This window comes from Fusarium subglutinans (assembly GCF_013396075.1).
Source record: "Fusarium subglutinans strain NRRL 66333 chromosome Unknown NRRL66333_c0000026, whole genome shotgun sequence".
Lineage (NCBI taxonomy): Eukaryota > Fungi > Ascomycota > Sordariomycetes > Hypocreales > Nectriaceae > Fusarium > Fusarium subglutinans.
In genome coordinates, this window is record NW_023502089.1 from 82,840 (window position 1) to 108,023 (window position 25,184).

Below are 25,184 nucleotides of genomic sequence, written 5' to 3' on the forward strand. Positions count from 1 at the left end.
ATATGAGACTCTTATCTCCTCAGAATTACCAACCATAATGTCTCTACGAACCCCGATCAGTATCCAGATACATCAGGCCACTCCGTCTCAACTCCCTCTCTGATTATCATATCCTGAAACTCTTTAAACAACTCCTTCTTGTCCTGCACTTCATGCGGTGATAGCTCCTTGCCCAAACAATGCGCTGCCAACAACCCTGCCGCCTCGCCAATGTTCCACTCGACGGGATGTAACCTGTAACATCCATTCGTAATATGCGTGGTCCCAATGTTCTTCGAGGCCGCGAGTAAGTTAGGTCTCTCAACTGGTATCAAAGCACCAAGTGGAATCTCGAATGGACAGCAGGCTACGTCGATGTAATTATCACCGCCGGTGGATGGATGGAGGTCGATGCGATACATTCCGACACCGACACTGTCTGGATAGTGAACTGCGCCTTTGGAACCGCGGATGCTGAGGGAGAGATCTTGCTCGACGATGGTGGTTACGGCTTTGATGCGTCGAGATTCGCGGATGTAAGGGGCCATTGCAAGACCGTGTTCCGTACCCGTTATATCACCTCTCAATCGAAGACCAGGATATCCTGTACCCTTTCCATCGGCTCGAGGACAGTCAGTCTGGAGGTAGTACAGCATACTGTACGACAGAGACGCAGCTTCGGCAAGACGCTCTTGTAGTTCATCCTCTGATACATCAATGATAGGCTTTTCGAAGTAGTCAATCATGGGCCAGTTGACAAGGCAGATATCTGAAGGATATGCTCCGGGGATGAAGTTGTCTTTCGCCGCAATGCGTCGAAATGTCCAGAGATTCATGTCTCCTCCTGACTTTCTCTGGTCGGACATCACGGAAGCTGGATCGTCGTTGGGGTTTGGTGTGAACTCTCGCTCGACTATCTCAAGGGTTCGGGGATGCGGTGCCTTGAGACCAAGTAGCGGCGCACCCCAGAAATCGGGGTGGCAGCTCCTCCAGTGATCGTATCTATCAGGTTTGGGAATTGTATGGTCTTCGCCCTCAATGTGATCCACGGCGAAACAAATTGATACAGCTTGAGAGTTTTGGGGCTGCGCTTCCTCCGGTGCGCTAGGCTCTCCTGTATCCTTTCGAGACTCAAATCCCGTCACATACGGTGTCTTGGTGATGGGTAGCAAGTCTCCCAGCTCAGTAGCATCAATGACGTACTTTGCATCAACGGTGAAAGTCCGTCCACCATCCAGTTTTCGAAACTCGACAGATCTCACAACCTGTCCAACCATGTCACAAGAAACAGCCTTGACACGTTTTCTAACAGTGAGGAGTCCACTGCCGATAAACGGCATGAGCATTGCCTCGATAACAGCCACTGCAACTCTCGGCTCATGGCAAAGCTTGCTGACATGGCCCGCCCCAGGATTCAACTGCGCCCTTCGTCTCGCCTCCTCTGTCAACGGATAATTATCGCGATAATACTGTCTTATCCCGTCACGAAGTGCTCGATAAGATCGTGTGACGCCGAATTGCTCAACCCAGGTATGTTCATCAGGAGGCACAGCTTGGCTTGTCAATTGGCCGCCTAGCCAGTCATATTCTTCGGTAAGAAAAACATGACGGCCTCGACGGAGAGCTCCGAGGGCTGCTGCGACACCGCCCAAGCCACCGCCTGCGATGAGAATATCTGTTGAAAAGTGCTTTGGTCGAGTTTTTAAATGAGCTGTCTGCCACGAGATGCTGCTTTTGACATGGCCATTGGGGGGTTCAGAAGGTTCGCCCATGTTTAGTGGTGGCTGGTAAGTTGACCAACAATCAACTCAGAAAATGACGGCCTCGGACTTGCAAAAGTAAATATCGAGCAAACATGGGAATCGACTTGTTTTAATTCGTCTCACAGAATCCTTCTCTCGCCGATCTCCCCAAACCTGCGTTTCACTTCCCCCATACCCGAGACTCCCCGTGAGGGGTCGCACAGCACGTGCATGTCCCATTCTCATGACCAACGCCGCCAAGATATTGTCCCCTCAACTCGTCGGGAAGCAGTCTCACATCTCCCCGATCCTTACACTGACTGTCAAACGCTACTTCACAATGTCGGAGGACAACGCACGCAAGCGACCGCGTCAACCCGCGTCCGATCCGCGATATCCCAGGAAGAGGAGTCTCAAGGCGTGTCATGTGTGCAGAGCGCGTAAGACAAAGTGCGATAATGTGCAGCCAACGTGTGGGTTCTGTGCGTCGTTGAATATCTCGTGTTCGTATGATAACACTGAGAAGGACCATTCTACGTAAGTTTATCACTGCTTGGAAGATATAGTCTGATGGGAGGCATAGATTTGACCCTGCAAGCCTCGAGATTTTGAGACAGTTGGGACAGATCATTACTTCGCAGGATGAATTGACCCAGACTGTGCGATCGATTGCGGAAGCTCAGTCGCATGCCGGTTTGGGTGCCGCTCAGAATGTTCATGTAGCGGAGGGTTTGAACTGGAATGCGAATCTTCAAACACAACAGCTGCCCTACTATGACTGGTCTGGAGGACAATCCGACTCCGACTCGACAACCCCAGCAGCATCGGCCAGTGTCGCTGCAGTTCGATGGTTCGGCATCCTTGCAAACGATGCATCGAATGAAGCCTTCGCAGACACTGATGCACCGTTGGGTCTTGACGGCGAGCTACTCGATACATCGCCAGATGGTCAAGCAGATAGCGACATCACGCCATTGCAGAAAGCAACAAGGATCATCGATACTCAACCACCGACCCGGGATACAGTCAACAATCATGCAGCGAATAGTTCCGAAGAAAGCTTATGGCAGGCTTCAGAGAGCATATCACTCCTCGATCGAGAACAGAGCTTGTTTCAGAACTTCCTGCATCGCATATGTTCATGGGTACGTCGATCACACTCTGTACGAACATGCATACTCATATCTTATCAGCTTGACTTGTTCGACCCAGCTCGGACATTTTCTACCCGAGTTCCCCATCTAGCAGTCCGCAACGCAGGTCTTCTCAATGCCATCCTCGCTTTATCATGCTACCACCAATCCCTCGACGAAGCCATCCCTCTCAATCAACGTCCGTCTCAAAACACTGCCCTACAGTACTACTACCAAACATTGCACTACGTTCAGAAAGCTATGCGTTATTCGACGTATCAGAATAGTCAGGAGCTCATGGCTACGACGCTTATGGTCTCAACGTATGAGATGCTACGAGGGTCGCGTAAAGATTGGCAACAGCACCTTCAAGGAGTCTTCTGGATCTTGAGATCTCGCCAGATTGAAGTTGAGACATCCAGTCTTGAAAGCACGACGTGGTGGGCGTGGCTACGACAGGATATCTGGGTTGCTTTCCGTGAGAAGAGGAGAACATATAGTACATGGATGCCCAAGAAGGGATACGCGGATCTAGACAGTCATGAGTTAGCCTCTCGTGCGGTATGGATAATGGCGCAGGTAATTAACTTTTGCGCTGTTGATTCGTCTGCTGAGGTTGAAGGGTTAACGGGGAGGATCGGCTGGGCGAAGGCGCTGAGGAAGATGTTGGACGAGTGGCGGTCTCATCTCACAGTTGAGTTCTCAGCGTTGCCAACCATGGGAAATCGGGAGAGTGAAGTGTTTCAGCCACATTTGATACATCCTCAATGCTTTGGTAAGCAGCTTCAACTGTGATGTCGGATCGGATGCTAATCTAGACAGGACTCGCTGTACAGCTTCACCATTGCTCGCGCATTCTCATTACAGCACACGAACCCCATTTGGACGGTATCCAAGGCCTTCTCAAGCGCCAGAAGGACATCCAAGAGAGTATAAAAATGGTCTGCGGTATTGGTATGACACTTACAGAGGATGCGTCAAGCATGCTGTCTTCACAATGTCTTTTCATTGGTATGTCCCCAGTGCAATCGTTAGGTTTGTAGGGACTAACAGCGTGCGTGTGCAGCCGGAATGTTCATGCAGAATCTCCGAGAACGAGAATGTGTAGTAGAAATGCTGGATACATGCCAGAAGAGATGTGGTTGGCCTACACCTTCATTGAGATCAGAGCTGGAACAGATTTGGAAGAATCCGGATGCGCTTTGGGATAGCCAGCATCAGTGATGCTGCATTGTCGGGGAACCTAACCTGACAGCGAGAGTTGGTATGGTGGCGGTGGTGTCGTGTGATTTGTGATACCCATGATGCATAATTCACTGTATCCTGCGATGAGACTCTGCCGCAAAGACTCTGAATTGAACGAATATACGAGACAGGTTACATCCGTCATGCATGGTGATCTGTCGTATTGCGGTCGTAATAGGCAGCCTCCGTTTCAGCCCCCAACGCAAAACCCCCGAGATACCGCATACTCCAGCCAATGACCTCAATAAACCAAGCAAACAGCGCACAATACTTGTCTAATCTGCAATAACTGCTTTCATATACATCACAGACCATCCTCCCGAGACTCCCCGCAGCGTCCGCCAAGCCCATCACCGAATCACGCGCCCGAGACTCCCCGCCGACATGCTCTACCCCAGGACATGATCTACACCCCGCATTATGTTTGTTTGCCTTGCCGCGAAAGAGGGTGTTGGACCTTTATTGTCTCCACTACTTAAAACCATGGTGCTCTCGTAAGCTTAATTCCTATTGTCAATCCTTCTCTAATCTTCAATCCGAGAAGAAGTGAGTGAAGATGACGATACACGGCATGTTTCGGCGCATTGTGCGCAATGATGCTATTCATGTTGATCCGCCCGAGATTTACAACTGGCGTGTCATCGCCCTGACAGCTTCGGTAGGATACCCGCCGCCATGATCCGGGAATAGTGGACTAATGTTTATAGGCGTGTTTTGCTGGAGCGCTGTTTGGAGTTGATGCAGGTATCATTGGTGGCGTGCTGGCTATGCCAGACTTCAAACGGTTTGTTTCAAAGCTGCCTTTAACGAGACGGCCGCTGACACAGATTTGACAGGGAATTTGGTCTTGACACTCGACCAAAGGAAGACGCAGCTGATCTAGCAGGGAACCTCGTAACGACAATGCAGGCGGGTGCTATCGCTGGAGCTCTCTTGTCCAGCCCCTTTGCTGATCGCAAGGGTCGAAAGCCAGCGCTGCTTCTTGTTGCGGTGACGGGTTTCATCGGTGGTATCATGCAAGCCTTCTCTTACGGTCACCTCTCAGTCTTTTACATTGGACGGTACGTTCCATCGCATCACCCATCGCATCATGACTAGATGTTGACTGACGGCTGCAGATTCGTCGAAGGCCTCGGTCTCGGCGCAGGAACAATGCTCGCACCAACATACGTCTCTGAAAACTCGCCACGCGCCATCCGCGGTTTTCTCGTGGGCTTCTTCCAACTCCTCCTCGTCCTCGGCGGTATGACAGCATATTTCATCAACTACGGTTCCCTTCTTCATCTCCCTGGCAAAGCAACATGGATGGTCCCCCTAGGGTGCCAATCCATCTGTCCAGCATTGCTCTTCTTCAGCATGCTCTTCTGTCCGGAATCGCCACGCTGGCTAGCTTCGCGAGATCAGTGGGAGAAGGCCGGAGCTGTGTTGTCAGATGTGAGGAAGTTGCCGGTGGACCATGCGTATATTCAGCAGGAACTGCTGGAGCTGAAGACGCAGATTGATCAGGAGAGGGAGATCATGCAGGATACAGGGTTTTGGGCACTTCAGAAGGAGTGTTGGACTTTGCCCTGGAATAGGAAGAGGGCACTTCTGACGGTGGCTATTGTTACTCTTGGGCAGTGGACGGGCGTGAGTCGCTTCTACAGCTACACGATTTGGATGGAAGGTTGCTGACGAAGTGTAGACTGGTGCTATCAACTACTACGCACCTACTGTAAGTCGGCTTCCAAGGCTCCGGAGGTTTGTACTAATTCATTATAGATCTTCAGCGGATTGGGTCTTAGCAGCACGACAACCGCACTCTTCGCACAAGGAGTAAGAGCCTCTACAGCTTCTTCCCCAATCACTCACTAACATGCATCATCAAGATCTACGGCGTCGTCAAAGTCGTCACATGCTTGGTTTTTATCTTCTTCCTCGCCGATTCCCTTGGCCGTCGCAAATCGTTCATGTTTGGCGGTGCAATACAAGCATTCTGCATGTTCTTTGTCGGCTTTGTATGTAGTCCGCTTCAGCGTTTGACTCCCACTGACGTCACTAGTATCTCCGCTTCGGTCCTGAGCCGGGAGAGGGCGATCATCCTCCTCCCGCGGGTATCGCTGCTTTGGCGATGATATACATCTTTGCTGCGGCTTTCAATATGAGTTGGGGCCCTGTTTGTGAGTTCTCCAGGCTCCGATGCTCCGACAGTTGTACTGATCTTGGTAGCATGGATCTATGTCTCTGAAATTCCAACGAATCGACTTCGTGCATACAACGTTGCTCTCGCTTCGTTCACTCACTGGGTGCATAACCTTGCAGTATCAAAGTCAACGCCAGTCATGCTCCTGCACGATCCGTGGAGACCATACTTCATCTTTGGATCGTTCAACCTCTTCATGGCAATTGCTGCATACTGGATTCCAGAGACCAAGGGCGTAAGTCACCCCTCCTTGCATATACTCGCACAGACTCTGACTCGAATGATTCACAGATCTCACTGGAACGCATGGATGAAGTCTTTGGTGTCGCAGACTTTTCCAATGTCGAGGACGTGGGCATCGCAGCACGACGCGCAAAGCGAATCGATGACGAAGACGTGGAGGACATCCAAGCCCCCAACAAATCTTAATCACATCTCTGAATTTACGCGAGAGGATAGAGTTTGAGGACTGGATTGTGATATAAACTCTGTTGGTTTCAATAAAATGCTAAGCTTTCAACCCCTGCATCGTTCATTTGTAACAAGAATTGTAACGAATTACAATCATTTGCTTCTCCCTTGTAATATATACGCGAGACGAAGTCTTTGCGGTTCTCGTATTCTGAAACCTCTCTCCGTTGGTTGGTCCGAGCCGTTTTAGCCGAAGTTTTTGATGAAGATGCGACAACATTTTGCCGTGTATCCGTGGGTCGATGTCAAGTCTATTCTCCATATTTGGCCGAGATGCCGGATCAGCGGCAGAGTCCACTAACGCATTCAATCAAGTTCGAGAAGTATCATCTTGCTCCATTTTATACCAAGTTTTGGGTTCACTAAATGGATGATCATTTGTGACGTGACTGCATCGTAGTTCTGCAGTCATTTGTTGCAATCTGACGGATCTGGACCAGCCCCTTATCATTGAAGTGACGGTCAACGCCTGACTCGCTTGATAGCGACTATTGACTGCTATTTTTGCTAGGCGGAAAAATGTCATATCATTGTTAGGTTATCGCCCTGAAATTCTCGTATTGCACCAACTACCGCCTCGTTTACCCCTTGTGTCTAAACCTGTTTCGGCAGTTGACCGACACTAACAAGATCTGTCAATCAATAGTCTGACAAAAGTCAAACAACCAACACAAGATATTCATGATTATCACGAGAATAAAATTTTGGTATCGAATTATCTCTAGTCGAAAGAACAAAGAGAAGCAGTATCTGTAGTCTAGCCCCCCTAACGCCATCCCAACCCAAAAAACACACCGCGCTATGCCGAAATACCCTGTCTATAATATTTGTACTCCACCGATGCCCCCTGGCACATGTAATGATCTGCAATTAGATCCTTGGCCCGAACATCCAGCCACCCAGCGGCTGCATCCTTGACGCCAAAGCCCAGCCATACCTCATCGTCGAGATATCCGTGGTTCGACGGTGGGAACTCGGTCTGGTTTGTGTAGTACGACATGGAGCCCGTCCAGGAATAGCTGAGGTCCGACTCTCCGTGGTACGTGAGCTTCTTGCCGACGCTGATCATGCGGTACGGCGCTGCTGATTCGTACACTGCTATCCGTCGGTCATACCATGTAAACGAAGCGCCCGGGAAGTCTTGTCGGCGCTGCACGATGCCCATGAGAACCGTGTTTTGCTCATCGGGTTCGCATGCTCCGCGGTTGCACATTGTGACACTCAGCATGGGAGAGCTCTGGTGGACGTGGCTGTCGTCGATCATGACATCGTGGATGCATGTCTTTCTCTTCTTGCCGTGCCAAGTCTTTCCTGGCTTCGCCGTCGGTGGGTATGGTTCTTCAACAGCCGATTCCTGGTCATCAACTGCGACGATGGGCTCGACGGGCTCGTCGGCGGATTTCCAACGGAATAATTGTCCCGGCTCCACCATCATCAGAAGCTCCGAGTCTGGACTAAAGGGCGACTGAGCTAGCGCCCAGTTCTTCTCACGCTGGTATCGAGGATGATCCTCTTGGCCTGGTTCTGGTTCGCGAGCGAGGAGTGTTGGTTCGGCGAAGCGGATTGAGGGTAAACGGGATGAAAAGTCGGAACCCAGGACTTGTTCGAGCTCGGGGAGGGCAGCGCGCACGTCAATGAGGAACTGACCTTGACACATGGTCTCATCGTCGACTTGGTGAGTGAAAATGAGAAGAGGTTCGCCAGCGCGTGTCCAGAACAGCTTCATGTCTTCTGGGCCGACGTACTTATCCATGTCGGGCTGTCTCTTGCAGTGATGCTCAGGTCCACCAAAGTCTTCCAAGAGCATTGTAGACCATTCACCGGTTCTGATGACGGGTCGGTCAAGGAAATTGGTGGTGAGGTTCGCAAAGGTGGCGACTTGACGGGCGACTTTGTACTTTTTGCCGTTGATTTCCTTTGCGACATGGGTTGTGCGCGCAATGACGAGGAAGTCATGAGTGATATTAGTGTCACGAGGGAGTTCGAGTATCGTTGGATTGAAGAGCTCGTGTCCAGTCTTTCTCGCATCAATCTTGTTATAAAAGCCCATGTTGTTCCGTAGACTGGTCAAGAGATGGTAGTCGACATATGGTTTATCCTCAGCATCGTCGCCGCGGTCGAGGCGGAGATCGTAGTAGTCATCTTGAGTATTAGATTGGTCCTTCTTCTTATCGTCATCGTCCTTGTGTTGCGGTCGTCGATGGAAAGGCTCCTCTGGTGATGTCTTCTTTGGTGGTTTGGAGCGGTCGGGATCTTCAGGTGGGGGAGGTTGCTCCTCGTAAAAGAGGGGCCGTTCTTGGGTTGGTGTGAATGAGAGACCGTCTGATATTTTGACGTGAAATATTGCTGTGAGAAGAATGCAGAATGACAAGATGGCCACAAACGTTAGCACGCCGCGCAGCAAGTGGTTGTGAGACCGCATGGTGGTATCATGAAGCCGCTGTGATGATGAATGAGATGAAGGACAAAGTCAAGCGGCCATAGCTCGAATGATATACGAGAGAGACAGTCGCACGAACCCACATCGTATTCCGTTTCGTCATAGCTAAGTTAACACCCACCAAACTTAGGTAGACCGTAGGTCAAGGCTCTAGTGGAGGTCGAGGTCAAGGTTCTGGGTCAAGGTTGTTTAGACGCCGCGTGGTCAGAGACTCAAGCTTTCGCCAAGCATGTCATGTCAGTCAGTTCTAGGTCCCCTCTCCCTGTAGTCTATCCCTTGTACCGTACCATCCGATCTAACCGTGGGCTCCGCACTTCTCGGCCCTCCTACTGGATCTACCGTAAAAACGTGAAACCCCTCTCTATCTCGCCCTCTGTTTAATCTGAAACATGATTCATACCGTAAAACAACTGCGACAGCATTTCTGCGTCAACTAACCAGTTAATTAATTATCCTTGCGTCAATCAGTGGCGGTTGGTCAAACGGTAGCCGTTGGAATGCAAGCCCAGCTCCAGCATCAAGGTGCTCAAAACAGAAGCGCGCCCAGTAGAAGAACGCCATTGCAACGTGCCAAAAACATTCCCAGACGCCACAAAAAAAAGGTTTGGTACAGTCCAAGTACCCTGATTGAATTCCAGATCCACTCAGCCATTCAAGCCGCGCAAGCTCTAATCACTTTCTTTCGACACGGCGATCCGCGGGGACCCCCCATGCAATCAATTATAAACTGCCGACTTGCCGTGGGAAAATCGGAATTCTTGTCATATATACTGCTACTGTAAGGAGTAAACAGCCCCTTTGATTGCGTGGAACAAAATGTCGCACAATACGGCTGGTGAGACGTAGCCTTGAAACCTGGCAGAGGTAATAGATTGGACGGGGGCTGAGTTTCTGTGAGTAATGTGATATGGAAGCAATGCAATGCGCCTATTTTTCTTGGCGACACACGATTTGTGACATGGACGTACGTGACGAAGGGTCGGACAAAACATTTGCGCCTGTATCTTGCTGGCTTGCGCCGCATTGGAGATGTACAATATGTGGAAATACGTGCAAAAAATGCCTCAATTCTTATCTCAGGTATTGGCAGAACGCCTCTCATTTCACGAATTGATAGCCTAGATTAGCTGCAACGTTGGCAACGGCGTTGGCTCCGTCACTTTCAGATACGGACTTGATCGTGCCACTTGAACGCTAGCCACCGTTGACTATTGACGATGGCTTCGGCTATTGCCCGTTCCAGAATGACAGCCGCTTCAAGATCACTATGTCCTAAGAAATCATGCTCAGCCTTCAATGATGCACTCACGACATCCAACACTCTGTTGTTCTCCAAATCTGACAGACCGGGGATTCCCTCATGCAGCACCTGTCAACGTCGCAACCGGACATTTTGAACACGATAAAGTCAGCGCTAGTATCTTTCCAGCAGAATCGGCTATCCCGTTGCGGTTGCAAGCTTTTCTGAAGGTTTTGCTTAGGGTCTTGGCAAAAAACGAGACTGGGACCAGGGTGAGCTTTATTTTTATTTTTATTTTTATTTTTATTTTTATTCCGCTTAGCATTTGTGACTTGCAGTGTCATAAGGCGGAATACGAGAGAGCATGGGTTGTTTCCGTGGTGTTCTGACTGACTGTCAGCAGTTCGTATACGAGCATCACGAGTTGAAAACGGGCGATTCACTGACGAGATATCCAATCTGGGGAAGAACTCGCTTGCAGTATCCGGGTGAAAGGATTCCGCTGAATTGTACTGAACTATGATCAGATCATCACATCACATCATCAAATGATAGTGAGGATGACGGACAAAAAGCATGAATGGGGGAAAAAAGAAGCGTATAAAGGTGGGTTTGAACCACCTATCTTGGACGAACAGGGAATCGAACCCTGGACCACTCCCAGTAGGACATCTCTTGTAAGAGAACATGCTAAGGGAGTATTATACCACTAAACCATTCGCCCGCAACGACTTATGATTGGATGAGAGCATTGAGGCAATTCCAGAACTTGTAGAGCGTTTCCGGTGGAACGCCGTTGTACGCAGCGCTTTCATATCATTCACTTTCGTGGCAGGAGCAAGAAGGAGAGTTTAATCCAATCTCTTTTATATAAACTTTTTCACGGGTCGCTGACCTTATGAGGTGCTGTCGGGGAACAGGAAAACAAAGAATCTGGCTCTCTTAGCAGTTTAGGGTAGGCTCTTCAGAATCAATTCGGTCTGTCGAGTCGATATATCATTTTGGCAGTATTAAAATACGCTTCATACTCAATATCATCCTCCGTATCGTCCAAATCGTAATGATAATGGCCTCCAGAATTTTTCCCATCTGTAGCGTAGCAATGTGTATGCTCAATCCGCAAACCCATCCTTCCCTCAGGGTCAACTGAATGTAGCACCGACAAACAAAGCATCGATGCATCAAAGTCGTGGAAGGTCAACCAACTATCAACATCTTTGCGATTATTAAACGGCAAGTCTTTCTCGGCTGGGAAGTCGGGCATAATATGGTATTTTGCCTTGCCTTTCTTGACCAAAAAGAGTCCACCGAGACTGACAGTCTGCGAGTCGCCGCATGTTTGATGGAGACCTTTTCGGATACACTCCGCAAAACTTCGTTCAGAGCCGGTCCTCTTTCTAGCTGTGATCTTGATCACCGGCCCCGGACTGCCTGAGGAACCGAACAAATTGATCATCAAGGCGCAGTCCAAAGAAGGACTCTTATCGACATGGACAGCGCTTGTCTCCTTGTCGACCTTTGCATAACGACTCTCATTCTTGACGTTTTCAAAGCTGCCTTGCCAGCCAATATTCGGCGCAAGTTCACAGTTCTGTCCGATAACGCGATGAGGTCCGGCTCCAGCACCGAGTAATCCCCCCTTCGCAGGATCCATGTCCATAGCCTCCGCAAGCTCAATCATGGACCAAACGCAATGCATCTTTGGGCGCGGGAACAAATTCGGTTGGCCTCCTACATCTGCTATCTTTTCATCTCCTGATAACCCCTCGGTAGCTAGATGATAGGGTGCTTGCCGAAGATCCGGGCAGGGCACGACACTCACTGTGGAGTGCTCATAATTGGCTGCCAAGGGGGCTTGAAGTTTGGCTGCCAGTTCCTCCAAGCTAGGCGGAGATAAAGGGTACTTTTCGATGCGCATGGTTAACCTTGTGGGTTATGTTGATCTGCATAAATATGAAATGACGCTTCGGGATAGGCGACATCACAGCCTCACAGAACAAGGCGGGGTCCGCCCGCAGAGGATAAACTCAAAATCGGGTCCAAGTAAAAAGACAATCTCAAAGTGAGTAAAGTATTACGCGTTTCTAACTTTATTCCTTTACCCATTCATCAATGCACGTGGAATAGATGGAAGGATCGGAGGTAATAAAGAACAAAAAATGCAAAAATGAAAGCCTCGCTAACGCTCGCAATCGAATATAGGAACAGCCCGATGCGGGGGTCGAACCCGCAACCTTGAGACGCGTACTCGTAAGAGTCTCACTACCGATTGAGCTAACCGGGCGTGGCTCTTGATGATGTCTGATCGACTTTCAGAATGGGGACTATGCAGTCAAAGCTCGATTAGAGCGACATCTACGGACCAGACCAGCTTTAACACACACGTTACAGCGGAACTCATAAGAGTACGGTAGTAATCTCGTTATTCCTTCTTATTTGCAGACGAAAAAGCTAGCCTGACATGCCTAAATCTGGTTGGTGCTGGTCGCCCAAACGGCCTCAGCCTCATCATCCTCACCCTTGTACAAGACAACATTTCCATCATCCTGCACAACGAGATAGACCTCATCGCCCTGACCGGAGGTATCGGAAGCCCAAACTGCCTCGTCGTCATGGGTACTAAGTAGCTGGTCAGCTCCTGTAGTAGCTTCTCATGGTTGAGATACTTACTACAAGACAAAGTTGCCATCATCTTGAAGATGGATGCCCTTGATGTCGTCACGCTGGTCTTCTGTGTTCTGCCACACAAATTCGCCTTCCCAGTAGATGGCGATCTTGCCGTCTTCTTGCATTCTGAATTCGTTGCTGCCGCTGTCGCTGGTGAGGCTGTCACCTGGGTACAGCCAGTTGTCGTTGTCGAGTCTGCCCATTGTGAAGGTAGTTGAGGGTAGAGAGGCTGGTAGGGAGAGGAGAAGAAGAAGCGAGCAAGTGTGATGATGTGAGCTGCTTTGAATATTTCCAGAGCACAGAATGGCATCTTTATATACAACTCATCCTCGTCTAACCCCGCACTCTCCTTCTCTTTCATTCTTTGAGGCTGTGTTCCGATCCGAAACATGCATATGTGCCAAGATTCAAAGTCGGATGATGAAGTTATCTTCACGAGAGGCCTCACAAGCGCCAACAGCACTACAATATGGAGGATTCGGCTATCTGATCACTCCCGCCCGCATTTTACCGCCTTGGCCTCCCGCATATTATGGGGTAAATCCAGGCCAAGAACGGAAACGGCATCTTTACTCTCGGCGGTTATGCACGTTTCAGTCTGGGCGAAATAAACAAGAGGCTTGGGTTACGAGACGATGTCCCTTATTGCGCCACGTCGCCTGCATATTTTAGATCATCGCCCTCCTTCGGATTTACTGGTAGTTGGAGAGTCTTAGCACTGGCATGTGAGTGGACCGGGATACTCGGCTTGCGCGTACGGCATGTCCAATGCTTGGTTGGCTTGGCGCTTACATACCTACATCAAGGCGCAGGTTGCTTTATGGCTCATGCAACTATTTGACATGGTTTTATATGATGATCTCCTCTTCCTTATGTTTCGGATGATCTGATCTTCGATGCTTATGAGCATATAGTGTTCAAGATACATTCTCACTATCGTTTCAGTGAATATACCTCCTCTAGGATACATATGATGACTCTGTCTATCACTTCTGTCAACAAGAGCCCTGATACTTGTGAGAGCACGAAACGATACCTTGAGGTACTGCAAAAATGACATCAACTGCGCACAAAGACCTTGTTCTGACAGTGGCATTATATTTCTTAACCATGTTTCATTGTCGAACAAAGTCGACTTGTGAGGCGCGGGAGAGCCACATCCTTTCATCTAACAGCGAGGTGCCTTAGCTTGGACACTGCATATTCTCACAGTTTCCGGCATGTGACCACTAGCTGGTACTGGCTACGCGAAGCCACTCATCTATCGCCGCAAGAGCCCGCCGAGGCAGTCCCTTATAGCTCCTCTCATCATACGTCTCGTTTAGTGTCCGACGCAGCATCTTTGCCTTTCTCAAAATGATCCTACTCGCACTATAGGGGCTATTTGCTTCCACAAACCTCTTTGCTTTCTCTTCAGCCTGCCGCCTTCTTTCCCGGACATCATCGCGCTCTGCTCCCTCTACAAGGCAAAGCTGACACCGACATTCGAAGTTCCATGTCCTCCGAATGTTTGCCTTTCTTGCTTCATAGCCAGTCGACTCATCATAGCTATGGGTGATCTCTCCACCAGCTGCAATTCTTCTTATGGCGCGAAAGATGATGAGATCGCCAACGAAATCCTTCTTTGCATTGGGAATACAAGAGTGGTTGATGTACGATGCCCGTATCCAAAGACCAGTACTGGCGTTGCTGACATCTTCGTCTTCGGTTTGCTGACCCAAGCTAAAGGCGTTGCGTTGGATGATATCGTGTACCTGAAACGTGTCGATTACAGGTGAACCGTCAACTTGTTGCAATTTCCTCCCAAGTCCATGGTAGTCTCCATGTAGACTGAGGAATCTCTCGACCTGAGATGGATTGTTGAGCAGCTTCTTAACAGCAGCTTTATGCAGACCCGTGGGAAAGACCTTGATAATAGCGTCTTCTCGAAGGTCACACGCCAGCGCCGTGAACGTTTCAGCCTCGTGACTCCAGGCCGCACAAAACTCCTTCTCACACAGGATGATCTCGTTTGTTTCGATATATCGGGTTGCAAAAAGACCACGACCAGCTCCAGGGCTGTTTTTGATCTCCGTTGCACCGTAATACGAGGCTGCATCGGGCCTGCCTCCCGTCTTGGATAGATTGCCCACAATTTTCCCCATGTTGTATGTACCCTCAGCCTCCTCTCGCAGTCTTGCATCGACTCTTCGTAAGTGTAGCTTGGGCTGCTGGTCATCTGGTTGGAATTTCCCTTGCTGCTCGAAGTAGCATCGAGCTTTGAGAAACTCGCCCTGAGAGTATGCAGCGAGTCCTGCACGATTGTAGGCCTTCGCGTCAAGAGACCTCAGATCTTTAGTCTCACCACGAGTCAAGGAGTCTAAAGCATCCGATGTTGCTTCATCAAATCTCTCAAGTTGAAGGTTGACATGAGCTCGGTTACGGTACAGGTCTTTGCGTACAGTTTCGCAACCTTGGTCCCTCTTCGAAAGCTTCAGACCTTCCGTATACCAAAAATGAGCTTCGGCATAGTTCTTCTTCTTCAGAAGTGCGTCGTTTCCCTTCCTCTTGTACTCGCCTGGAGACACGAGGTCTGGTCGTCTAGAGTATTGTTCACTGTCCCGCCACGATTCTGGATTCTCGGAGATTGCGGTAACTATTAGGTCTGATGGATGATCTATCCGAATTGTGCGATCTCCTTGGGCACCGAGAGTGTAGTATGGCTCTTTGATCACCAGATCAGAAGCTATCTCCAAAGTATTCTCGCAAAACTGTAATGTATGCAGAAAGACCTCCAGTCGCTCCACCTCGCCAGACGACTGGTCTTTGACGACGGCCCAGGAGGATGCCTGGAGTATGGAAATGGGTGAGACACGGCGCAAGGAAAGGTAGAAGCCCCGGTGGTGCGTTTCAATTCTCAGGTCCTTGATGGTCATTGGTTGTAGATCCGCAAGTTTGGCTGTGCTGGGTAGGTATTGCTTTCCTACACCGTAAGCTACCATCGTCTCTCGAGTTTTCCTTGGAGCACAAAGCCCGAAGGCTGCAGAAGATATCTCTTGCATAAGAGACGTAGAGATAGCCTGTTCGATTAAGAATTTGGGATCTGGAGGCTCCCTCGACTGGCCTGTTTGTTCTTCTTGTAGCCTTGCAATATCCTTGATTGTGCGTTGGATACGCTCCGACTCTTCTGGAGACATGAAGATGGTATTATTCGCCATCGTGGTAAAGATGTAAAGTTTTTGGGATTGAAGAACCCCTTTGATGTAAGATTCGCGAGTGATGTTGTATGCGGGCTATACTTAGCATGCTGGGCAAGATAAACTATAGTCCTTTACTAGGTGATCGGAGGATCCAATCCTTTTGGGATTGATCTTGATTGAGATAGCTCCGTATTGAGTGATTCATGCCGAGACATTCTGTAAGGTCAGCACTAGTTGCCGATTTGTCTCTAAATGTAACTAGTACCATGTTATCTCGCGGCACACAGCGGTAAAATGGACACCTTTAACGATGTTGGTTGTTTACTGAACTGGACTTTGCGTCGAAGGGGTTTCACCGATTGGTGCTGAACCAGTCAGAAACGGAGAATCCGAAATATCCACTGAGATGAAGACTTTATGACCGAAAAGAATCTCGAGCCGACCGTGTCCTTGATAAGCTCTTTGTTCCATGACTCTAAAGGATCAGGTCTGACTGTGCCGGCGGAGATGGGCCAATGGCAAGACTCCTTTTCCGAGCGCACCAATGAAGATGCTGGATGTTTAATGAAACGAAACCTCTCCTCAGATCCTAGTATTGAAGCAGCATCAATTTAATTAGGCAAAGGTCCATCGTCTACATGATGAATTCTTTCTAATCTTGGATTTTCTCCATACTTGCATTGATCCTGGTTGTGGGAAGGGTACTACTTCAAGTCTGGCGATATTGAATCGATCCTTCACCGACATTGCCGATCGTGTTTGGTGAGATTATGTGCCATTTTCTAATTATAATTGCATCTTACCAAGAGACTCCTATACAAAAAGTCGAGTCCGACCATTATATACCTTGTCAAGCACCATTCAGTTCTCAGCAACCTGTCCAGTGGGGAGCATTATGGCACGGTCGAGGGCATATGGTAATCCACGGTGACGTCCTCGAATCATCATCAGACATATGACTGCTTTTCCAAAGGTTCCAAACATGCCGCATAGTGAGGTGCTCACTGTCGGGTACCCAAGACTCAGCCCAACATTTCCGCTGGCAAGGGGTTAGCTCCTGTCTCTCAAATCGATCCCCACCCAAGTAGCACTTACTATGCCGAGGTAACCTCGAATAGGACTGAAAATACCGAGAAAGCCTAAGACTATTGTCAGATCATATACTTGCCATGACCCTCAGAAGTGTACTTACAGGATCATTGACATCTGCAATCCTTTTAGACTCAGAGATACATATACAAAAGGTTCCCAAGAAGATATACCAAAGGTCGAAGCCAAGCTGGTTCTTCATATGCGTCAAGAGATAAGTCTTGCTATGCTTCTCGTCTAGGGACTTCTCTTCTTCCCACAGACCAAGGGACTTTTCCTCATAAGCATTTGAAGCGCGAATACTGATCGCAATGGGAAAAACGGCAATGTACATCATGATCAGTAAGCTGAGCTGCACAGCGGGACTGACGTTGGCAAGATTGAAGCTAGCGGTACCAGTATGGCGCGCTGATGCAGCCTGGAAGATAGCGGCTGGGATGCGCTGAGAAAGCGGAAGTGAGGAAACTTCAGGGTTGGAAAGGTCCAGAACTATTATGAGAAGAATGTCGAGGAAGTTGAGAGCGGAGATGATACCGAAGAGGATCCACGTCGGACCGCTAGGGAAGAGCAACGTGTAGCACCGACGAGGATAAGTGAGCAGGAATGAGAGGGACTCTTGTGTCGGGGAGGACTTTGGTACCAGCTTTGACATGATCCAAATGCTCAGGCGCAAAAAGACCGGATAGAGTGTGTTTCCAGCAAATGCGAGGAAGCTCATCAGGATCATGGGCCACTTGGCAGTGCGAAAAGAGATCATGGAGTCCGGTGTGAGAGTAAAACCTAGGTTATCATACATTGTCTGAGCAGAGTAGATGCCCCTGTGTGAAGAGTCCGGTCAGTGAATTTGTAATGCGCAGATCTCTGGGCACTCACCACCAAGTCTTATCCTGCGCACTTGCCTGTAGGACATCCGCATATTGCTTATCAGCAGTATGTATCCAGCCGACGAGACAAACCGCACCAAAGATATGAAGACCAAAGAAGTAAACTGGAGGTGTTTTAGCTATCATGGACTCCTTGCCAGCTTAGTATAGGGGTACCTACCCACGACGATCTTCAGCAACAGCTTCAGACTCCTATACTCAATACCACCGAGAATCTCTCGATCGTGTGATGTAAGGTTCTTGAACTGCGAGTTCCGTCCGAGGGTAGCTTGGCGTGAGAGGAATGGGACGTCGTTGATGGCAGGCTGTCGGTTCGAGTCCGAAGAGACGGGGCACGGCTGGGGTGCTGTCTGTGATCCCAGAACTAGGAAAGAAGCTGCTACGCCGGCGACTCGGTCCATGGAGCGGGAAGCTGTGACTTTGAGGCCATCGTCGGTGCTGAAGCGTCGCCGACGACGCATGGATGAGCTTCCGTCAGTCTGAATTCTATTGGGTACAGGTTTGATTGCATCATCTATGGCCGATCAGTATGGGAACAGAGATTTTGCGGTCGAGTCTCTCACCATCATCACTGTCTTCTGGATTTCGCGCGGCTTCATGGTTTCTGGGAGCGATTGGATACCCTGGGTTGATCTGTCAGTACTCATCGAAGACGTGCAAGAGTAACGTACCACGTTCGCGAGCTCGCGGTCCAGGGATGTAAAGGGCAGCGTCTTCCTTGTGTCTTTCGGTGGATGGATCGAAGGTGATGGTCATGGTACGGGTCACTGGCCTGTCTTCATTTGCAACTGTCGGATCCTCTTGGATGGGGTCCCCTGTCGCTTTAGCCTTACCATTCGTTCCATCAGTCGGTTCGGCAGAGTTTTCAGTTGTGTCAGCAAGGACCTTTGGCTCTTGATGAGCAGTCTCAATGTCGACATCGGTTGTGCCAGTGCTGTTGTCGAGCATTTGGGGAGCTGCAGGGAGAAGTAATGAGTATGGGGTGACGATAGATTCATTTGCAAATTACTCACCAAGACGCTTCAGATGCCTCTTGAACCAAAAGAGGCGCACGATAACTACAACGATATTTATGAAGCTCAGATTGGTCAAGATAGGAATCAAGTAAATGTAGAGCTGCTGGTATGTCTTGAGAGCCTTGACGTCGATACTACCAAACAAGTCAGGAATGGTCACAAGAAAGAGTGCGCAACGCACGTGTTCAAGCCGGACTCGGTGGACGCACTGGCACCAAAGAACCAAGCATCGATGGCGGGCATGTTTCCGTAAGGGTACAGGATAGGCAGGGCTATCAAACCCATGAAGATGATGTACGCATCTAGCGGCAAACCAAAGATTAGCTATCACATGGCAGAGGCTGCACGCGGAAGTGGGTGGCATCACAGTGTAATGTGAGAAAGTTGATCGGCGGGCGCAGCATGTTGGGCAAGATGAGCGACTAAGTTAAGGCACAGTCGTTCGTGGTCCGGAATAAGGTTACGGTTGCAAAGGTGAGAAGGGAAAGAAAAGCGCTCTAGATATTTTATACTGAGCAATTTGTTGCCCTGCCCCCTTCGGCATGCCTGAAACAGTCAAGCTACTAGACAAGTGCTGTGGGGTCACACAAGATGTATTTATGCTTATGACAATGCTGCAAGGAGAGGCCGTTGGTAGACATCCCCAGGCTGTTGGATTGGATACTATACAGCTTTACAGCCAAGGTGACCACCAACGCAAGTACGCATAACTAGACGTAGAACAACGCCCATTATACTCATGATCAGTCTGTTGAAGACAAAGACATATCCAAAAAATTGACAAGCCAAAAGGAGGCCTCAAGTTCGGATGACATGTCTGCGGGCGTTGAGATCATCATGAAGGATCAAAAAGCTTGATTCTGTTTAGCACCAACCGGAGCTCAAGACCGCCCTCCGCGTCTTAGCCTCATTTCTCGGGGCGTCGGACTCGCCTCCGCCGCCTGGTGGGGCAAGACAATTCCTCAGCGGGTGATGAGATTGAGGTACCGGTATCTAGATATCTACGCCCTTATCCAATCGAACGCGGCAAGCATTTTACAGGGTAAACACCACTCCATATTTCATCTCGGGGCACACCCTGCAGCTCGATATGAGTGAAAGACCCTTTGGGTATTTTCAGATTATCTGAACGTGCTGCAGTTCGTGTACTCATCATAATGGGCTTTCCCCTTCATGTTGTACTGAACAAAGAAAACTTCTTTCCTCATACAATTCTCGATACTTCTTGAGAGAAGCAAGATCTTATGCAATGCAAACTTAGGCTCTAGGAAACAGCTATTCTTACGTATGCTATAGACGTTGTCCAATGCTCATTCCATGCTCAAACGCAAATGGCCTCCCATCAATGATATGTTCTTCTCTATAATAGTCCGAATAGAACTCTCAAGAAGCCTCTGCCTTGCGACCATAGACGTAGCGAACAGTCATGTAAGCATGGACCTTTTTGTTTTTGAGGAACTTGCGCATCTCCATGAGGAAGACTTGATACTCGTCCTCAGGCCACTGAAGAATGGTCTTCCAGAGGAGGAGGGTGTAGCCTGAAGCCTGTCAGTAATGAAAGAGGGATGATAGGTCTGGTGACGTACCTTCGAGATCGTTCTCGAGAGTCGCACGGACGTAGTTACCGACCTGAGCGAGTTCAGGGTCACGGGGCCAGCCACCAATAGGGAACTAAACCATCAGCCTTGCTAAGCGATTCTCTTAGAGCAACTCACCTTGTACTCAATGCTCTTGATGTCAGTGAACCCAGCAGCCTGGATGCCCTTCTCCTGCAAATCACCCTCCTGCACGAAGAACGGGCTCCCAAGCGCAGCGCCACCCTCAGTGAAAAGCTTCGCCCAGAGCTTCAAGCAGTCAAGGTCATCAGTGGTTCCATCATCACTGCGAATATGGACGTCTGCTTCGGCGGACTGGATCCAGCCGTCGGGGGCACAGCAGCGGTAAGCTTCCTTGAAGAGGGAAGACCAGTCTTTGATAGCGCCAAAGAGATAGCGGATGTGGATAAAGTCAAAGGTGTTATCGTCCCATGTCCAGCGGAGGGTGGCGTCGTCGATCTCGAACTTGACGTTGGGGGGAACCCAGCTGGGAATGGTGAGTGAGATGATAGGGTAGGAAAGGGGACGGCGTACTTGGGTTGAATGGGTGAGAGGTCAGAGCCGATGACTTCAGCCTCGGGGTATTCGTCTGCAAAGTCACTGAATGGTGAGCCGGCATCGTGGTGAAGGGTTCAAATGTCTTACATTGCCCAGATACCTGTACCTGATTAGCCAAGTCAACGTACAATATGCATGCAAGTCTCACCTGTTCCGGTTCCTACATCGAGGACTTTCTAATGGGTGTGAGCATGTCACAAGACCAACAATGCATGCACTCACCTGCACGTTGTCCTTGATAGGGGCAAGGAAGAGCTTTCCACTGAGAAGCTGCGTCAAAGCGTGATGGCTAACGAATGTCAGCAAGGTTCAGTCCTGTGAGGTGTCGCATACTTGATGTCAATGGACGCAGACTGCTGCTCATCGTTGGGAGTAAAGTACTCAGTAGGATGTCTGTCACTGTGAAACGTTCGACCCTGAATAGTGCGGTACTCAAGGATGCTGGAGGTGATGGAGGCAGTGGAGCTCGCCCTGCAGAACGGTCAGCAACGGTGAGGTAGTATCAGCAAGGGTCCCATACGCATCATCACCAACAGCCGAGTCGGTCTCACTCTCATCACCATCCTAGCAAGCATCAGCAACGGGCCGGAATACGTATCTCTATACGAAAAGTGCTTTAAACTCACCTGTGGATCAGCAGCGGGAACTAACTCAGGCTGCGGCGCTGGAGCTGACTCAACGGCCGACGCTAGATCGGACCGAGCCGTAGCAGGAGGAGCAGCAGCTGCTGCAGGAGAAGAGGGCTGTTCAGACATTCTGCAGTGCGTGACTAACAGTATCTGCAAGGGCTGGGTTATGTCTCTGCTGGGTGTCTTTCTGCGTGTGATGGTGGAATTCGATGTTGACCAACAGCGAAAAAGGGGATTGAGGGGAACTCTTGGGAAGCGAGGCGCGTTTCGTTCGGTGATACGATAAAGAAACTGGTTTTGGTGGGGCTGGCATGCAGTTTAGAACGAATGCGGTTTGGGCGTGTTTGCTTCTGGGGAGCCAATGGAATTGTCGATGGGCAGTCAGTCGAGAAAAGAGGCTGTCAGCCGATGCTGAACACTCGATAAAAGGAGAGACCAAAAAGAACGAGAAAGAAGACGGTACGATGTCGAGATCATTTGAAAAAATTGAAAAAGTCGAGATCGTACAGACCTTGAGAAACAACACGGATAAAAGAGGCATGCCCACCAATCTTATCGCTTATCTTCCAGACCAGCCAATCAGCAAGCAGCAGGCCACTGTATCCATGACCATACCAGACCAGTACCAGGTCCCAAGTCAAACATATCAAAATCCATTATTAGGCATTCAAAATAATCATTAACTATTAGGTAAAAAGGTCACCGGCCACGTCATTACAAGTCTTGTTACCACAGTTGAATTGGGAGACTAGTTCTGCTTCTGCATGTATTGCAGCCCGCCTACGACCTTGACTTGGTCGGCATCTATCCTTCTCAATCAAGTAACTTATCTGATTCCAATTCCATTTGTTGGCGTTTGTTTTTCTGATACAAGGAAGGCGTTTGAGTGTATCGGACGAGAGCAGCGTTCCCTTGACCCCAGCATGTTTTTGTTTGATGCAGCTGGATATGGTAGTTCGAACCACTTCGAGTGGGAGCCATAGTCTTTCGAGAGACATCCTCAAGTTGGCTCCTGACCTGCCCGTTCAAACTACCCCGGCTTGGACAACCTGCTCATAAAGAGCATCGCCAAGTGTCTCCTTCAGTGGCTGGAGCCACTTGCCCTCCCCGTTGTCCGATATGACCTGCTGGAGCTTGACGATTTCCAAAATCGTCATAAAAATTATGCCCGCGTTTCGTTGTGTTTCGAGAAACGTTCCCAAATGCGCAAGTACCTCGTGCAGCTTTCCAACTCCAATGTGCCTAGGGACAGCTTCGCCGTTCTCATCGGTTGCAATTCCGACGAGGGTCTTGTCCGCCTCAACAAGCGTCTTCCGAAAATCTTCGATGACTTGGTACATTAATTCGTTAGCAGTGTCTTCGTTCATCTGATATTACCACCAGTACTCACCAGGGAATTCACTTGGATCGTGAACCCCAACAACCCGGGCCATGATAGAGGGTGCCTAACCCACCACGTCAAGCTCCGGGCGGATGAGGATACTCATGTCCTCGTTCACATCCTGCTGCAACTCCACAATTTCCTTAAGGTCGCCGACCACCTCTCGGTAGGCATCGTTGACAGTATCGAGCACTTGGAATACGTTTGGCTCGTCCTCGCTTCTGAGCGCTTCTAGGGCGGTGAGACACTCCACCCACGCCTCGTGGGTGAAGTCACCCCTAGTCTCGATTTCTCCGATGATGACTTCGAGATGGGCGGGCGGCAGGGGGATGGCAGGGCGGTCCTCAATGTTCAGAGGCCGCTGAGGCTTATGCTCTTGGCAAATGATTGAAAGGAACGTGCCAGAAAGGCCGTGGAGAAAGTCCATGTTTGCTGTTTCTTGGAGATTCCGAGGATCGAGGTAGCGGTACGTGAATATAACGATCAAAAGGAAACAGGATAAAAAGTTAACGGGTGGATCAGAAGTAGAAGTTGTGAAAATAAGAGAGGGAGGATGCAGCATCAACTTTTAGTTGCAAAATATAGTAGGTCAGGAACAGCAGAATAAATAGGGCTAAATACCATACCCTAAGTTGCTGTACAAAACATAAGCCCTGTTGCCTTAGGCCCCTAGTGTAGGGACCTTGCATTTTTGTGCAGGCCTTTGGCATAGTGGTTTGGTTTGACACAAGTCTAATATATTAATATTAACTACTATGACTTTAAATTAATTATTTATCTTTACGTAAATGGTTACTGGTCACTTTATTGCACAGTCTTGTAGTGTCTTCTGAGCCTTGAGACTTGTCTTGGCTTCATGTGAATTGATTAATGTACTCCTGCTTGTCTATACTTGACTTGAGTGGAGGCTGTCGCGCGGCTCAAAATGATGGTCTTAAAATTGACTTTGATCTCAGCTCTCATCTTCATCCTGGATCGATTGCGACATTATTTGGCTTTTATTCCTAATGCGTCTACCCTTGTCGTTGTTGACATAAAAAAAAGATGACCCCTTTGCGCACAGCCAGGAGCCAAGGCATCCTTCTTTGTGAATTGAACTCCTCCTCATCCCCTCAGAGGACAATAAACGTCCAGGGCGGCAGGCACATATCCCATCCCAGACGATGGAGCAATTATAATTATCATCGGAATCAAGCAAATATCCCCCCGCAGCAACAGGACTACAAGTTGAAAGGAGAAACAATTAGCAAAATGAGCTGCGAAACAGGGTTCGAAGTGCTTACATCTTCTTCCAAGAGCCACCAGCAGCGCACCGACTGTTGTGTCGAGATGCGGTACCACCGATCAAGCAACATCAACCTCCGAGATCTGCTGGCACAGAGCCTCTCCGAGAATAACCTCGAGTGGCTGCAGCCACTTGCCCTCGCCTTGCTCCTCCACAAGATGTTGTGCTTTGATGATCTCCAAAACCATCGGAAGGACGACGTCTGCGTTGTTCTGAGTCGCGAAGAAGGCATCTAGCTGAGGGAGTACCCCTTCGAAAAGTTTCCCGACCCCCTCGAACCTCTCGATAGGCTCGCCCTGTTCGTCTTTTCCTCTTCCGAGGAGGATCTCGTCCGCCTTGATCAGGTCGTTGCGAAACGTGCGGATGACTTGGTGCATTAATTCGTTAGTGAGACTTTTCCAACTGTTGTGTTTCCGCCTTTGCTCACCATCTTGTTCGCCTCCCATGATCCGAGTCATGGTGCGAGGCG

The 25,184-nt window shown here is 49.4% G+C and overlaps 11 protein-coding genes across 11 annotated transcripts; 2 read left to right on the forward strand and 9 right to left on the reverse strand.

Annotated features, from left to right (window-relative positions):
* Positions 1 to 56: 56 nt before the first annotated feature.
* Positions 57 to 1,751, reverse strand: FSUBG_2881 (fad-dependent oxidoreductase; the record flags this gene model as incomplete). Its single annotated transcript, XM_036680702.1, has 1 exon — positions 57 to 1,751. One exon carries the CDS (start codon positions 1,749 to 1,751, stop codon positions 57 to 59), a length of 1,695 nt encoding a protein of 564 aa, XP_036541469.1.
* A 310-nt stretch (positions 1,752 to 2,061) lies between these two features.
* On the forward strand, positions 2,062 to 4,078 carry FSUBG_2882 (quinate transport; the record flags this gene model as incomplete). Its single annotated transcript, XM_036680703.1, has 5 exons — positions 2,062 to 2,258; positions 2,305 to 2,866; positions 2,915 to 3,629; positions 3,677 to 3,865; positions 3,921 to 4,078. 5 exons carry the CDS (start codon positions 2,062 to 2,064, stop codon positions 4,076 to 4,078), a joined length of 1,821 nt encoding a protein of 606 aa, XP_036541470.1.
* A 577-nt stretch (positions 4,079 to 4,655) lies between these two features.
* FSUBG_2883 (quinate transport) lies at positions 4,656 to 6,710 on the forward strand (the record flags this gene model as incomplete). The annotated part of the gene is made up of 10 exons (XM_036680704.1): positions 4,656 to 4,757; positions 4,807 to 4,883; positions 4,936 to 5,160; positions 5,218 to 5,728; positions 5,784 to 5,813; positions 5,861 to 5,914; positions 5,968 to 6,096; positions 6,141 to 6,258; positions 6,308 to 6,516; positions 6,573 to 6,710. 10 exons carry the CDS (start codon positions 4,656 to 4,658, stop codon positions 6,708 to 6,710), a joined length of 1,593 nt encoding a protein of 530 aa, XP_036541471.1.
* An 841-nt stretch (positions 6,711 to 7,551) lies between these two features.
* FSUBG_2884 (uncharacterized protein) lies at positions 7,552 to 9,174 on the reverse strand (the record flags this gene model as incomplete). The annotated part of the gene is made up of 1 exon (XM_036680705.1): positions 7,552 to 9,174. The coding sequence occupies one exon, from the start codon at positions 9,172 to 9,174 to the stop codon at positions 7,552 to 7,554; it is 1,623 nt and encodes a 540-aa protein (XP_036541472.1).
* Positions 9,175 to 11,402: 2,228 nt separating this feature from the next.
* FSUBG_2885 (ester hydrolase C11orf54) lies at positions 11,403 to 12,350 on the reverse strand (the record flags this gene model as incomplete). The annotated part of the gene is made up of 1 exon (XM_036680706.1): positions 11,403 to 12,350. The coding sequence occupies one exon, from the start codon at positions 12,348 to 12,350 to the stop codon at positions 11,403 to 11,405; it is 948 nt and encodes a 315-aa protein (XP_036541473.1).
* A 547-nt stretch (positions 12,351 to 12,897) lies between these two features.
* FSUBG_2886 (mannose-specific lectin) lies at positions 12,898 to 13,302 on the reverse strand (the record flags this gene model as incomplete). Its single annotated transcript, XM_036680707.1, has 2 exons — positions 12,898 to 13,051; positions 13,103 to 13,302. 2 exons carry the CDS (start codon positions 13,300 to 13,302, stop codon positions 12,898 to 12,900), a joined length of 354 nt encoding a protein of 117 aa, XP_036541474.1.
* Positions 13,303 to 14,328: 1,026 nt separating this feature from the next.
* FSUBG_2887 (n-lysine methyltransferase SMYD2) lies at positions 14,329 to 16,296 on the reverse strand (the record flags this gene model as incomplete). Its single annotated transcript, XM_036680708.1, has 1 exon — positions 14,329 to 16,296. The coding sequence occupies one exon, from the start codon at positions 16,294 to 16,296 to the stop codon at positions 14,329 to 14,331; it is 1,968 nt and encodes a 655-aa protein (XP_036541475.1).
* Positions 16,297 to 17,139: 843 nt separating this feature from the next.
* On the reverse strand, positions 17,140 to 19,552 carry FSUBG_2888 (potassium transporter TRK-1; the record flags this gene model as incomplete). Its single annotated transcript, XM_036680709.1, has 10 exons — positions 17,140 to 17,317; positions 17,374 to 17,417; positions 17,471 to 17,492; positions 17,541 to 18,185; positions 18,241 to 18,355; positions 18,412 to 18,765; positions 18,815 to 18,874; positions 18,923 to 19,207; positions 19,265 to 19,401; positions 19,449 to 19,552. 10 exons carry the CDS (start codon positions 19,550 to 19,552, stop codon positions 17,140 to 17,142), a joined length of 1,944 nt encoding a protein of 647 aa, XP_036541476.1.
* A 1,098-nt stretch (positions 19,553 to 20,650) lies between these two features.
* Positions 20,651 to 22,175, reverse strand: FSUBG_2889 (TAM domain protein; the record flags this gene model as incomplete). Its single annotated transcript, XM_036680710.1, has 10 exons — positions 20,651 to 20,805; positions 20,854 to 20,938; positions 20,983 to 21,349; positions 21,397 to 21,462; positions 21,508 to 21,520; positions 21,569 to 21,596; positions 21,643 to 21,709; positions 21,754 to 21,891; positions 21,941 to 21,984; positions 22,047 to 22,175. 10 exons carry the CDS (start codon positions 22,173 to 22,175, stop codon positions 20,651 to 20,653), a joined length of 1,092 nt encoding a protein of 363 aa, XP_036541477.1.
* Positions 22,176 to 23,074: 899 nt separating this feature from the next.
* On the reverse strand, positions 23,075 to 23,857 carry FSUBG_2890 (uncharacterized protein; the record flags this gene model as incomplete). Its single annotated transcript, XM_036680712.1, has 2 exons — positions 23,075 to 23,416; positions 23,504 to 23,857. 2 exons carry the CDS (start codon positions 23,855 to 23,857, stop codon positions 23,075 to 23,077), a joined length of 696 nt encoding a protein of 231 aa, XP_036541478.1.
* Positions 23,858 to 24,774: 917 nt separating this feature from the next.
* FSUBG_2891 (uncharacterized protein) lies at positions 24,775 to 25,173 on the reverse strand (the record flags this gene model as incomplete). The annotated part of the gene is made up of 1 exon (XM_036680713.1): positions 24,775 to 25,173. One exon carries the CDS (start codon positions 25,171 to 25,173, stop codon positions 24,775 to 24,777), a length of 399 nt encoding a protein of 132 aa, XP_036541479.1.
* Positions 25,174 to 25,184: the final 11 nt, after the last annotated feature.